Source organism: Oncorhynchus keta, chromosome 27, assembly GCF_023373465.1.
Source record: "Oncorhynchus keta strain PuntledgeMale-10-30-2019 chromosome 27, Oket_V2, whole genome shotgun sequence".
In the NCBI taxonomy this organism is placed as follows: Eukaryota; Metazoa; Chordata; class Actinopteri; order Salmoniformes; family Salmonidae; genus Oncorhynchus; species Oncorhynchus keta.
This window is the reverse complement of record NC_068447.1, coordinates 35510625-35522915: the sequence shown is the minus strand read 5'-3', so window position 1 is coordinate 35522915 and position 12291 is coordinate 35510625. Positions and strand designations below refer to the sequence as shown.

Here is a 12291-nt window from a genome sequence, read left to right as displayed (position 1 = left end):
CTCTCTCTCTCTCTCTCTCTCTCTCTCTCTCTCTCTCTCTCTCTCCCTCTCTCCCTCTATATATATATATATATATATATATATATCCAGTGGGGCAAATAAATATTTAGTCAGCCACCAATTGTGCAAGAACTCTCAAGTTCTCTTAAAAAGATGAGAGAGGCCTGTAATTTTCATTATAGGTACAATTCAACGATGACAGACAAAATGAAAATCTTTTCACCAAAAAATCACATTGTAGGATTTTTTATGAATTTATTTGCAAATTATGGTGGAAAATAAGTATTTGGTCCATAACAAAAAAAAGTTGGTGGCTGACTAAATATTTTTTTGCCCCACTGTATATATATCTCTCTCTCTCTGTCTCTCTATATATATATATATCTCCCTTTCATCCTGTTTCTTCACCCCAACTCTCTCTCTCACCCTGTTTCTTCTCCCCAACTCTCTATCTCTCTCTCTCTCTATATATATATCACCCTGTTTCTTCTCACCAAGTCTCTCTCTCTCTCTCATCCTCTGTTTCTTCTCCCCAACTCTCTCTCTCTCTCTCTCTCTCTCTCTCTCTCTCTCTCTCTCTCTCTCTCTCTCTCTCTCTCTCTTTCATCCTGTTTCTTCACCCCTACTCTCTCTCTCACCCTGTTTCTTCTCACTAACTCTCTCTCTCTCTCTCTCTCTCTCATCCTCTGTTTCTTCTCCCAAACTCTCTCTCTCTCTCTCTCTCTCTCTCTCTCTCTCTCGTCCTATGTTTCTTCACCCCAATTCTCTCTCTCACCCTGTTTCTTCTCCCCAACTCTCTCTCTCTCGTCCTGTTTCTTCACCCCAACTCTCTCTCACCCTGTTTCTTCTCCCCAACTCTCTCTCTCTCTCACCCTGTTTCTTCCCCCAACTCTCTCTCTCTCTTGTCCTATGTTTCTTCACCCCAACTCTCTCTCTCTCTCTCTCTCTCGTCCTATGTTTCTTCACCCAAACTCTCTCTCTCACCCTGTTTCTTCTCCCCAACTCTCTCTCTCTCTCGTCCTATGTTTCTTCACCCCAACTCTCTCTCTCACCCTGTTTCTTCTCCCCAACTCTCTCTCTCTCTCTCGTCCTATGTTTCTTCTCCCCAACTCTCTCTCTATCTTTCTCTCTCTCTCTCTCTCTCTCCTCCTATGTTTCTTCACCCCAACTCTCTCTCTCACCCTGTTTCTTCTCCCCAACTCTCTCTCTCTCACCCTGTTTCTTCCCCCAACTCTCTCTCTCTCTCGTCCTATGTTTCTTCCCCCAACTCTCTCTCTCTCCCTATGTTTCTTCACCCCAACTCTCTCTCTCTCTCTCGTCCTATGTTTCTTCACCCCAACTCTCTCTCTCTCTCGTCCTATGTTTCTTCACCCCAACTCTCTCTCTCTCTCGTCCTATGTTTCTTCACCCCAACTCTCTCTCTCTCTCTCTCTCTCTCTCGTCCTATGTTTCTTCCCCCCAACTCTCTCTCTCTCGTCCTATGTTTCTTCACCCCAACTCTCTCTCTCACTCTGTTTCTTCTCCCCAACTCAATTCAATTCAATTCAATTCAAGGACTTTATTGGCATGGGAAACATGTGTTAACATTGCCAAAGCAAGTGAGGTAGACAACATGAATATATAAAGTGAAAAACAACAAAAATTAACAGTAAACATTACACATACAGAAGTTTCAAAACAATAAAGACATTACAAATGTATATACGGTCACAAGACGCAGGCCTCCTAATTGTCCCTAGAATTTCTAAGCAAACAGCTGGAGGCAGGGCTTTCTCCTATAGAGCTCCATTTTTATGGAACGGTCTGCCTACCCATGTCAGAGACGCAAACTCGGTCTCAACCTTTAAGTCTTTACTGAAGACTCATCTCTTCAGTGGGTCATATGATTGAGTGTAGTCTGGCCCAGGAGTGGGAAGGTGAACGGAAAGGCTCTGGAGCAACGAACCGCCCTTGCTGTCTCTGCCTGGCCGGTCCCCCTCTTTCCACTGGGATTCTCTGCCTCTAACCCTGTTACGGGGGCTGAGTCACTGGCTTGCTGGGGCTCTCTCATGCCGTCCCTGGGGGGGGGTGCGTCACCTGGGTGGGTTGATTCACCCCCCCTGGGCTATACTCGGCCTTGTCTCAGGATGGTAAGTTGGTGGTTGAAGATATCCCTCTAGTAGTGGTGTGGGGGCTGTGCTTTGGCAAAGTGGGTGGGGTTATATCCTTCCAGTTTGGCCCTGTCCGGGGGTGTCCTCGGATGGGGCCACAGTGTCTCCTGACCCCTCCTGTCTCAGCCTCCAGTATTTATGCTGCAGTAGTTTATGTGTCGGGGGGCTAGGGTCAGTTTGTTATATCTGGAGTACTTCTCCTGTCCTATTCGGTGTCCTGTGTGAATCTAAGTGTGCGTTCTCTAATTCTCTCCTTCTCTCTTTCTTTCTCTCTCTCGGAGGACCTGAGCCCTAGGACCATGCCCCAGGACTACCTGACATGATGAATCCTTGCTGTCCCCAGTCCACCTGGCCATGCTGCTGCTCCAGTTTCAACTGGCCTGGGCCCTAGGACCATGTCCCAGGACTACCTGACATGATGACTCCTTGCTGTCCCCAGTCCACCTGGCCATGCTGCTGCTCCAGTTTCAACTGTTCTGCCTTACTATTATTCAACCATGCTGGTCATTTATGAACATTTGAACATCTTGGCCACGTTCTGTTATAATCTCCACCCGGCACAGCCAGAAGAGGACTGGCCACCCCACATATGCTCTCTCTAATTCTCTCTTTCTTTCTCTCACTCGGAGGACCTGAGCCCTAGGACCGTGCCCCAGGACTACCTGACATGATGGCTCCTTGCTGTCCCCAGTCCACCTGACTGTGCTGCTGCTCCAGTTTCAACTGTTCTGCCTTATTATTATTCGACCATGCTGGTCATTTATGAACATTTGAACATCTTGGTCATGTTCTGTTATAATCTCTACCCGGCACAGCCAGAAGAGGACTGGCCACCCCACATAGCCCGGTTCCTCTCTAGGTTTCTTCCTAGGTTTTGGCCTTTCTAGGGAGTTTTTCCTAGCCACCGTGCTTTTACACCTGCATTGTTTGCTGTTTGGGGTTTTAGGCTGGGTTTCTGTACAGCACTTTGAGATATCAGCTGATGTACGAAGGGCTATATAAATAAATTTGATTTGATTTTGATTTGATTTTGATTACAGTGTTTTAACAATATACAAATGGTTAAAGGACACAAGATAAAATAAATAAGCATAAATATGGGTTGTATTTACAATGGTGTTTGTTCTTCACTGGTTGCCCTTTTCTCGTGGCAACAGGTCACACATCTTGCTGCTGTGATGGCACACTGTGGAATTTCACCCAGTAGATATGGGAGTTTTTCAAAATTGGATTTGTTTTCGAATTATTTGTGGATCTGTGTAATCTGAGGGAAATATGTCTCTCTAATATGGTCATACATTGGGCAGGACTCTGGGTAAAACGGGGTAAAACAGGATAACACTGGGTAACACGGGGTAAAACAGGGTAACACTGGGTAAAACAGGGTAACACTGGGTGAAACAGGGTAACACTGGGTAAAACAGGGTAACACGGGGTGAAACAGGGTAACACTGGGTAAAACAGGGTAACACTGGGTAAAACAGGGTAACACTGGGTAACACGGGGTAAACAGGGTAACACTGGGTAACACGGGGTAAAACAGGATAACACTGGGTAACACGGGGTAAAACAGGATAACACTGGGTAACACGGGGTGTAACAGGCTGATACAGGGTAAAAAAAGGTAACACAGGGTGACTAATGGCACACAGGGTAAAACAGGGTAACACTGTGTAACACGGAGTAAAACAGGCTAATACAGGGTAAAAAAGGTAACACAGGGTGACTAATGGCACACAGGGTAAAACAGGGTAACAAAAGGTAACACACTGTAACAGAGGACCAAACGGGGACAGGAAGAAGCCGACCAAAATAACAGGGTAGTCAAGATCCATCTGGGACATAGGGCCAGGGTGAGTCAGACCACATTGGCCTGAGTTGACCTAGGACTGCACATCAGCATTGTGAGAGGCCTATGGAGACAGTAGTGAGGGATTTGAAACACATGGAAGAGGTCAGAGTTCAGTTCTTAAATAAGATAGCAGGCACTGTGATCTCAATCTGAAGAATCTTTGAGTTCTACCTCAAAGCAGATGACCCCCAAAAATATTCTGGAGTTTTTGTTGTCAGTTAGTGTTGACCAGCGTACAGCGTATTGTAGCTTGTTATATATAGCTCAGTGACAGAGTGTGAGAGAGAATTTGTTTGCTTCCGAAATGGCAGCCCATTCCCTGTATCAGCCACTCCTTTTGACCAGGGCCCATAAGTAGTGCACGATATACGGAATAGGGTGCCATTTGGGACGCATGATTCTGTTAGCTGGATAGCAAGGGTCTGAGTACACCTGAGTCCTCCAGAGCTGAGCTCAGCGCACACACACACACACACACACACACACACACACACACACACACACACACACACACACACACACACACACACACACACACACACACACACACACACACACACACACACACACACACACATACACAGTTTTTCTAAGCTGTTGAGCTGTGAAGGAGAGAGTGAGTGACAGGTGTGTGTGTCCTGAGACGGAGGTGAAGAGAAGTGCTGATACAGCTCACGTCGTGTGACCCCCTCCATGTGTGTGTGTGTGTGTGTGTGTGTGTGTGTGTGTGTGTGTGTGTGTGTGTGCCTGTTTCCTAGAGCCAGGCTGCAGTGTCAGGGCTAGCTTTGATCTGTCTAGCAGGCAGGCAGAAGGGTACCAGGGTGATGTCTATTCTGCCTGGCCTGCATGCCCGGCACCATTAGGTATGAATTAGACTTGAAGGAAGGCTTGTAGGAGCTGCTGAACCCCTCTGAACAGAGAACAAGGGGGTTAAGGGTGGACGGGGGGACGCAATGACTTCAGGACAAAAACAAAAACTTTCCCCTAACAGGTGTCAAGTAGAGCTAGATCTACGACTAGAGCGCACTACCCTACCTCCACCCCCTACCTCCACCCCATCCCTCCACCCCCTACCTCCACCCCCTACCTCCATCCCCTACCTCCATCCCATCCCTCCATCCCCTACCTCCATCCCATCACTTCATCCCCTACCTCCATCCCCTACCTCCACCCATCGCTCCATCCCCTACCTCCACCCCATCCCTTCATCCCCTAACTCCACCCCATCACTCCATCCCCTACCTCCACCCCATCCATCCACCCCATCACTTCATCCCCTACCTGCATCCCATCACTTCATCCCCTACCTCCACCCCATCCCTTCATCCCCTACCTCCACCCTATCCCTTCATCCCCTACCTCCACCCCATCCCTCCATCCCATCACTTCATCCCATCACTTCATCCCCTACCTCCATCCCATCCCTCCATCCCCTACCTCACCAATCGCTCCATCCCCTACCTCCACCCCATCCCTTCATCCCCTACCTCCACCCCATCACTCCATCCCCAACCTCCATCCCATCACTTCATCCCCTACCTCCACCCCATCACTTCATCCCCTACCTCCACCCCATCACTTCATCCCCTACCTCCATCACATCACTTCATCCCCTACCTCCATCCCATCACTTCATCCCCTACCTCCACCCCATCACTTCATCCCCTACCTCCATCCCATCACTTCATCCCCTACCCCCACCCCATCCCTTCATCCCCTACCTCCACTCCATCACTCCATCCCCTACCTCCACCCCATCACTCCATCCCCTACCTCCATCCCATCACTTCATCCCCTACCTCCACCCCATCCCTTCATCCCCTACCTCCACCCTATCCCTTCATCCCCTACCTCCACCCCATCCCTTCATCCCATCCCTTCATCCCCTACCTCCACCCTATCCCATCCCCTACCTCCACCCCATCCCTCCATCCCATCACTTCATCCCATCACTTCATCCCCTACCTCCATCCCATCCCTCCATCCCCTACCTCACCCATCGCTCCATCCCCTACCTCCACCCCATCCCTTCATCCCCTACCTCCACCCCATCACTCCATCCCCAACCTCCATCCCATCACTTCATCCCCTACCTCCACCCCATCCCTCCACCCCATCACTTCATCCCCTACCTCCACCCCATCACTTCATCCCCTACCTCCATCACATCACTTCATCCCCTACCTCCATCCCATCACTTCATCCCCTACCTCCACCCCATCACTTCATCCCCTACCTCCATCCCATCACTTCATCCCCTACCTCCACCCCATCCCTTCATCCCCTACCTCCACGCCATCACTCCATCCCCTACCTCCACCCCATCACTCCATCCCCTACCTCCATCCCATCACTTCATCCCCTACCTCCACCCCATCCCTTCATCCCCTACCTACATTTACATTTACATTTAAGTCATTTAGCAGACGCTCTTATCCAGAGCGACTTACAAATTGGTGCATACACCTTATGACATCCAGTGGAACAGCCACTTACAATAGTGCATCTAAATCTTTTTAGGGGGGTGAGAAGGATTACTTACCCTATCCTAGGTATTCCTTGAAGAGGTGGGGTTTCAGGTGTCTCCTCCACCCTATCCCTTCATCCCCTACCTCCACCCCATCCCTTCATCCCATCACTTCATCCCCTACCTCCACCCCATCCCTCCATCCCATCACTTCATCCCCTACCTCCACCCCATCCCTTCATCCCCTACCTCCACCCCATCACTCCATCCCCAACCTCCATCCCATCACTTCATCCCCTACCTCCACCCCATCCCTCCACCCCATCACTTCATCCCCTACCTCCACCCCATCACTTCAACCCCTACCTCCACCCCATCCCTTCATCCCCTACCTCCACCTCATCACTTTATCCCCTACCTCCACCCCATCCCTTAATCCCCTACCTCCACCTCATCACTTTATCCCCTACCTCCACCCCATCCCTTCATCCCCTACCTCCATCCCATCAATTCATCCCCTACCTCCACCCCATCACTTCATCCCCTACCTCCATCCCATCACTTCATCCCCTACCTCCACCCCATCACTTCATCCCCTACCTCCATCCCATAACTTCATCCCCTACCTCCATCCCATCACTTCATCCCATCACTTCATCCCCTACCTCCATCCCATCCCTCCATCCCCTACCTCCACCCCATCGCTCCATCCCCTACCTCCACCCCATCGCTCCATCCCCTACCTCCACCCCATCACTCCATCCCCTACCTCCACCCCATCCCTCCACCCCATCACTCCATCCCCTACCTCCATCCCATCACTTCATCCCCTACCTCCACCCTATCCCTTCATCCCCTACCTCCACCCCATCCCTCCATCCCATCACTTCATCCCCTACCTCCATCCCATCACTTCATCCCCTACCTCCACCCCATCCCTCCATCCCATCACTTCATCGCCTACCTCCACCCCATCCCTTCATCCCCTACCTCCACCCCATCACTCCATCCCCTACCTCCACCCCATCCCTCCACCCCATCACTCCATCCCCTACCTCCACCCCATCCCTTCATCACCTACCTCCACCCTATCCCTTCATCCCCTACCTCCACCCCATCCCTCCATCCCATCACTTCATCCCCTACCTCCATCCCATCATTTCATCCCCTACCTCCACCCCATCACTTCGTCCCCTACCTCCATCCCATCACTTCATCCCCTACCTCCACAACATCACTTCGTCACCTACCTCCATCCCATCACTTCATCCCCTACCTCCACCCCATCGCTTCACCCCTACCTCCATCCCATCACTTCATCCCCTACCTCCACCCCCTACCTCCATCCCATCACTTCATCCCCTACCTCCACCCCATCCCTCCATCCCCTACCTCCACCCCATCGCTCCATCCCCTACCTCCACCCCATCACTTCATCCCCTACCTCCACCCCATCCCATCCCCTACCTCCATCCCTTCATCCCCTACCTCCACCCCATCCCCTACCTCCATCCCCCCCTACCTCCACCCCATCCCTTCATCCCCCATACCTCCACCCTATCCCTTCATCCCCTACCTCCACCCCATCCCTCCATCCCATCACTTCATCCCTCCATCTACCTCCATCCCATCACTTCATCCCCTACCTCCACCCCATCACTTCATCCCCTACCTCCATCCCATCACTTCATCCCCTACCTCCCACAACATCACTTCGTCACCCCCTACCTCCATCCCATCACTCCATCCCCTACCTCCACCCCATCCCTCCACCCCATCACTCCATCCCCTACCTCCACCCCATCCCTTCATCCCCTACCTCCACCCTATCCCTTCATCCCCTACCTCCACCCCATCCCTGCATCCCATCACTTCATCCCCTACCTCCATCCCATCACTTCATCCCCTACCTCCACCCCATCACTTCATCCCCTACCTCCATCCCATCACTTCATCCCCTACCTCCACAACATCACTTCATCACCTACCTCCATCCCATCACTTCATCCCCTACCTCCACCCCATCACTTCACCCCCTACCTCCATCCCATCACATCCCCTACCTCCACCCCCTACCTCCATCCCATCACTTCATCCCATCACTTCATCCCCTACCTCCACAACATCACTTCGTCACCTACCTCCATCCCATCACTTCATCCCCTACCTCCACCCCATCACTTCACCCCCTACCTCCATCCCATCACTTCATCCCCTACCTCCACCCCCCTCCATCCCATCACTTCATCCCCTACCTCCCCCCCTACCTCCACCCCCCATCCCCTACCTCCACCCCATCCCTCCATCCACTACCTCCACCCCATCGCTCCATCCCCTACCTCCACCCCATCCCTTCATCCCCTACCTCCACCCCATCACTCCATCCCCTACCTCCACCCCATCCCTCCAACCCATCACTTCATCCCCTACCTCCACCCTATCCCTTCATCCCCTACCTCCACCCCATCCCTCCATCCCATCACTTCATCCCCTACCTCCATCCCATCACTTCATCCCCGACCTCCACCATATCTCTTCATCCCCTACCTCCATCCCATCACTTCATCCCCTACCTCCATCCCATCACTTCCTCCCCTACCTCCATCCCATCACTTCATCCCCTTTCTCCACCCCATCACTTCATCCCATCACTTCATCCCCTACCTCCATCCCATCACTTCATCCCCTACCTCCACCCCATCCCTTCATCCCCTACCTCCATCCCATCACTTCATCCCCTACCTCCACCCCATCACTTCATCCCCTACCTCCACCCCATCACTTCATCCCCTACCTCCATCCCATCACTTCATCCCCTACCTCCACCCCATCACTTCATCCCCTACCTCAATCCCATCACTTCATCCCCTACCTCCACCCCATCACTTCATCCCCTACCTCCATCCCATCACTTCATCCCCTACCTCCACAACATCACCTCCATCACCTACCTCCACCCCATCACTCCATCCCCTACCTCCACCCCATCCCTTCATCCCCTACCTCCACCCCATCACTTCATCCCCTACCTCCACCCCCTACCTCCATCCCATCACTTCATCCCCTACCTCCACTTCATCCCCTACCTCCACCCCATCCCTCCATCCCATCACTTCATCCCCTACCTCCATCCCATCGCTCCATCCCCTACCTCCACCCCATCCCTTCATCCCCTACCTCCACCCCATCACTTCATCCCCTACCTCCATCCCATTCCCCATCACTTCATCCCCTCCACCCCCACCCCCATCATTCATCTCCAACCCATCACTTCATCCCCTACCTCCACCCCATCCCTTCATCCCCTACCTCCACCCCATCACTCCATCCCCTTTCTCCACCCCATCCCTTCATCCCCTACCTCCACCCTATCCCTTCATCCCCTACCTCCACCCCATCCCTCCATCCCATCACTTCATCCCCTACCTCCATCCCATCACTTCATCCCCTACCTCCACCCCATCACTTCATCCCCTACCTCCATCCCATCACTTCATCCCCTACCTCCACAACATCACTTCGTCACCTACCTCCATCCCATCACTTCATCCCCTACCTCCACCCCATCACTTCACCCCCTACCTCCATCCCATCACTTCATCCCCTACCTCCACCCCCTACCTCCATCCCATCACTTCATCCCATCACTTCATCCCCTACCTCCACCCCATCCCTCCATCCACTACCTCCACCCCATCGCTCCATCCCCTACCTCCACCCCATCCCTTCATCCCCTACCTCCACCCCATCACTCCATCCCCTACCTCCACCCCATCCCTCCAACCCATCACTTCATCCCCTACCTCCACCCCATCGCTCCATCCCCTACCTCCACCCCATCCCTTCATCCCTTATCTCCACCCTATCCCTTCATCCCCTACCTCCACCCCATCCCTCCATCCCATCACTTCATCCCGACCTCCACCACATCTCTTCATCCCCTACCTCCATCCCATCACTTCATCCCCTACCTCCACCCCATCCCTTCATCCCCTACCTCCATCCCATCACTTCATCCCCTACCTCCATCCCATCACTTCATCCCCTACCTCCACCCCATCACTTCTTCCCCTACCCCCATCCCATCACTTCATCCCCTACCTCCACCCCATCACTTCATCCCCTACCTCCACCCCATCACTTCATCCCCTACCTCCACCCCATCACTTCATCCCCTACCTCCATCCCATTACTTCATCCCCTACCTCCACCCCATCACTTCATCCCCTACCTCCACCCCTTACATCCACCCCCTACTGGGTAAATAAGGAATGAAAAGGGGGCCACAGAAAGAAAGGAGAGAGTGAGAGAGAGAGAGAAAGAAGGAGAAAGAGAGAGACAGAGACAGACAGAGAGAGAGAGAGAGAGAGAGAGAGAGAGAGAGAGAGAGAGAGAGAGAGAGAGAGAGAGAGAGAGAGAGAGAGAGAGAGAGAGAGAGAGAGAGAGAGAGAGAGAGAGAGAGAGAGAGAGAGAGAGGGAACATTGTGTGATGTCTTTTTATCTGCTGTGTGTCAGGGAAGAAGACATACTCCTCCTAACCATTCAGGCAGTGAGAGAAAAGCTGGTGGAGTTGACCTGTGTAGGAGTAGAGGAGGGAGGAAGGATGTTACGTGTAGATGTGTGCTGAGGAGGGAGGGAATCTCTTACCTGGAGCAGCCAGTAGCACCTACGGTGGAAAGTGGGGATGATGGAGGAGTGGACGTAACAGCCATACAGACACTGCAGAGGGAGGAAACACAGAGACAGAACAGCCGTTATAGTATAGTTACAGTGTAACTCAACACAATAGACTGACCTCCACCCCCACTGACTCCAGATCCCTGACCTTTAACCCCTGATCACACACACAGGCCATTGTCTTCAGGACAAAGGTAGCAGTGACCTGGGACAAGCTGCTATGAAAACTGATAAGGTTGAATGGGTTAATACCACCTCGCCCCCCTATCTCTCTCTCTTCCTCTTTCTCTCCTTTCCCTTTCCCTCTCTCCACCCCCTTTCTCCTCTCTTCCTCTCTCTCTCTCTCTCTCTCTCTCTCTCTCTCTCTCTCTCTCTCTCTCTCTCTCTCTCTCTCTCTCTCTCTCTCTGTCTCTGTCTCTCTCTCTCTCTCTCTAGCTCTCTGTCTCTCTCTCTCTCTCTCTCTAGCTCTCTCTTTCTCTCTCTCTCTCCCTCTCTCTCTCCCTCTCTCTCTCTCTCTCCACGGATAAGGAGCCCCCAGGCACTGTATTATCTGTGTGCGATAAGGATATGAATAAATGCCTGGCTTTAGTAACGCTACGTAGCATGTCGGGCCCTGCAGGGGGTGAGGAGGAGGGGAGGGGGAAGACGGATGTAGGAGCACCTGAATCATCCTGTCAGGAGACCTCTCCAGGTGAGAGGGGGGTTATGGCAGGAGGGAGAGTCTTATGGGAGAGGAGAATGAGAATGGAATGAGAGGGAGAGAGAGAGAGAGAGAGAGGGAGGGAGGGAGGGAGGGAGGGAGGGAGGGAGGAGGGAGGGAGGGGGAGGGAGGGAGGGAGGGAGGGAGGGAGGGGGCAGGAGGGAGGGAGGGAGGGAGGGAGGGAGGGAGGGAGGGAGGGAGGGAGGGAGGGAGGGAGGGAGGGAGGGAGGGAGGGAGGAAGGGAGGGAGGGAGGGAGATAGAGAGAGAGAGACAGAGAGAGAGAGAGAGAGAGAGAGAGAGAGAGAGAGAGAGAGAGAGAGAGAGAGAGAGACAGAGAGAGAGAGAGAGAGAGAGAGAGAGAGCTAGAGAGAGCCAGAGAGAGAGAGAGAGAGAGACAGAGAGAGAGAGAGAGAGAGCTAGAGAGAGATAGAGAGAGAGAGAGAG

The 12291-nt window shown here is 52.6% G+C and overlaps 1 protein-coding gene across 6 annotated transcripts in view; it reads right to left on the bottom strand.

Annotated features, from left to right (window-relative positions):
* LOC118360314 (calmodulin-binding transcription activator 1-like) overlaps positions 1–12291 on the bottom strand; it is a 579426-nt gene that overhangs the window by 110943 nt on the left and 456192 nt on the right. For all 6 annotated transcript variants that reach the window (XM_052482220.1, XM_052482216.1, XM_052482217.1 and 3 more), the window contains one exon: positions 11117–11188. In XM_052482220.1, coding sequence (XP_052338180.1) covers positions 11117–11188 — 72 coding nt within the window. The remainder of the gene's footprint in view (positions 1–11116; positions 11189–12291) is intronic.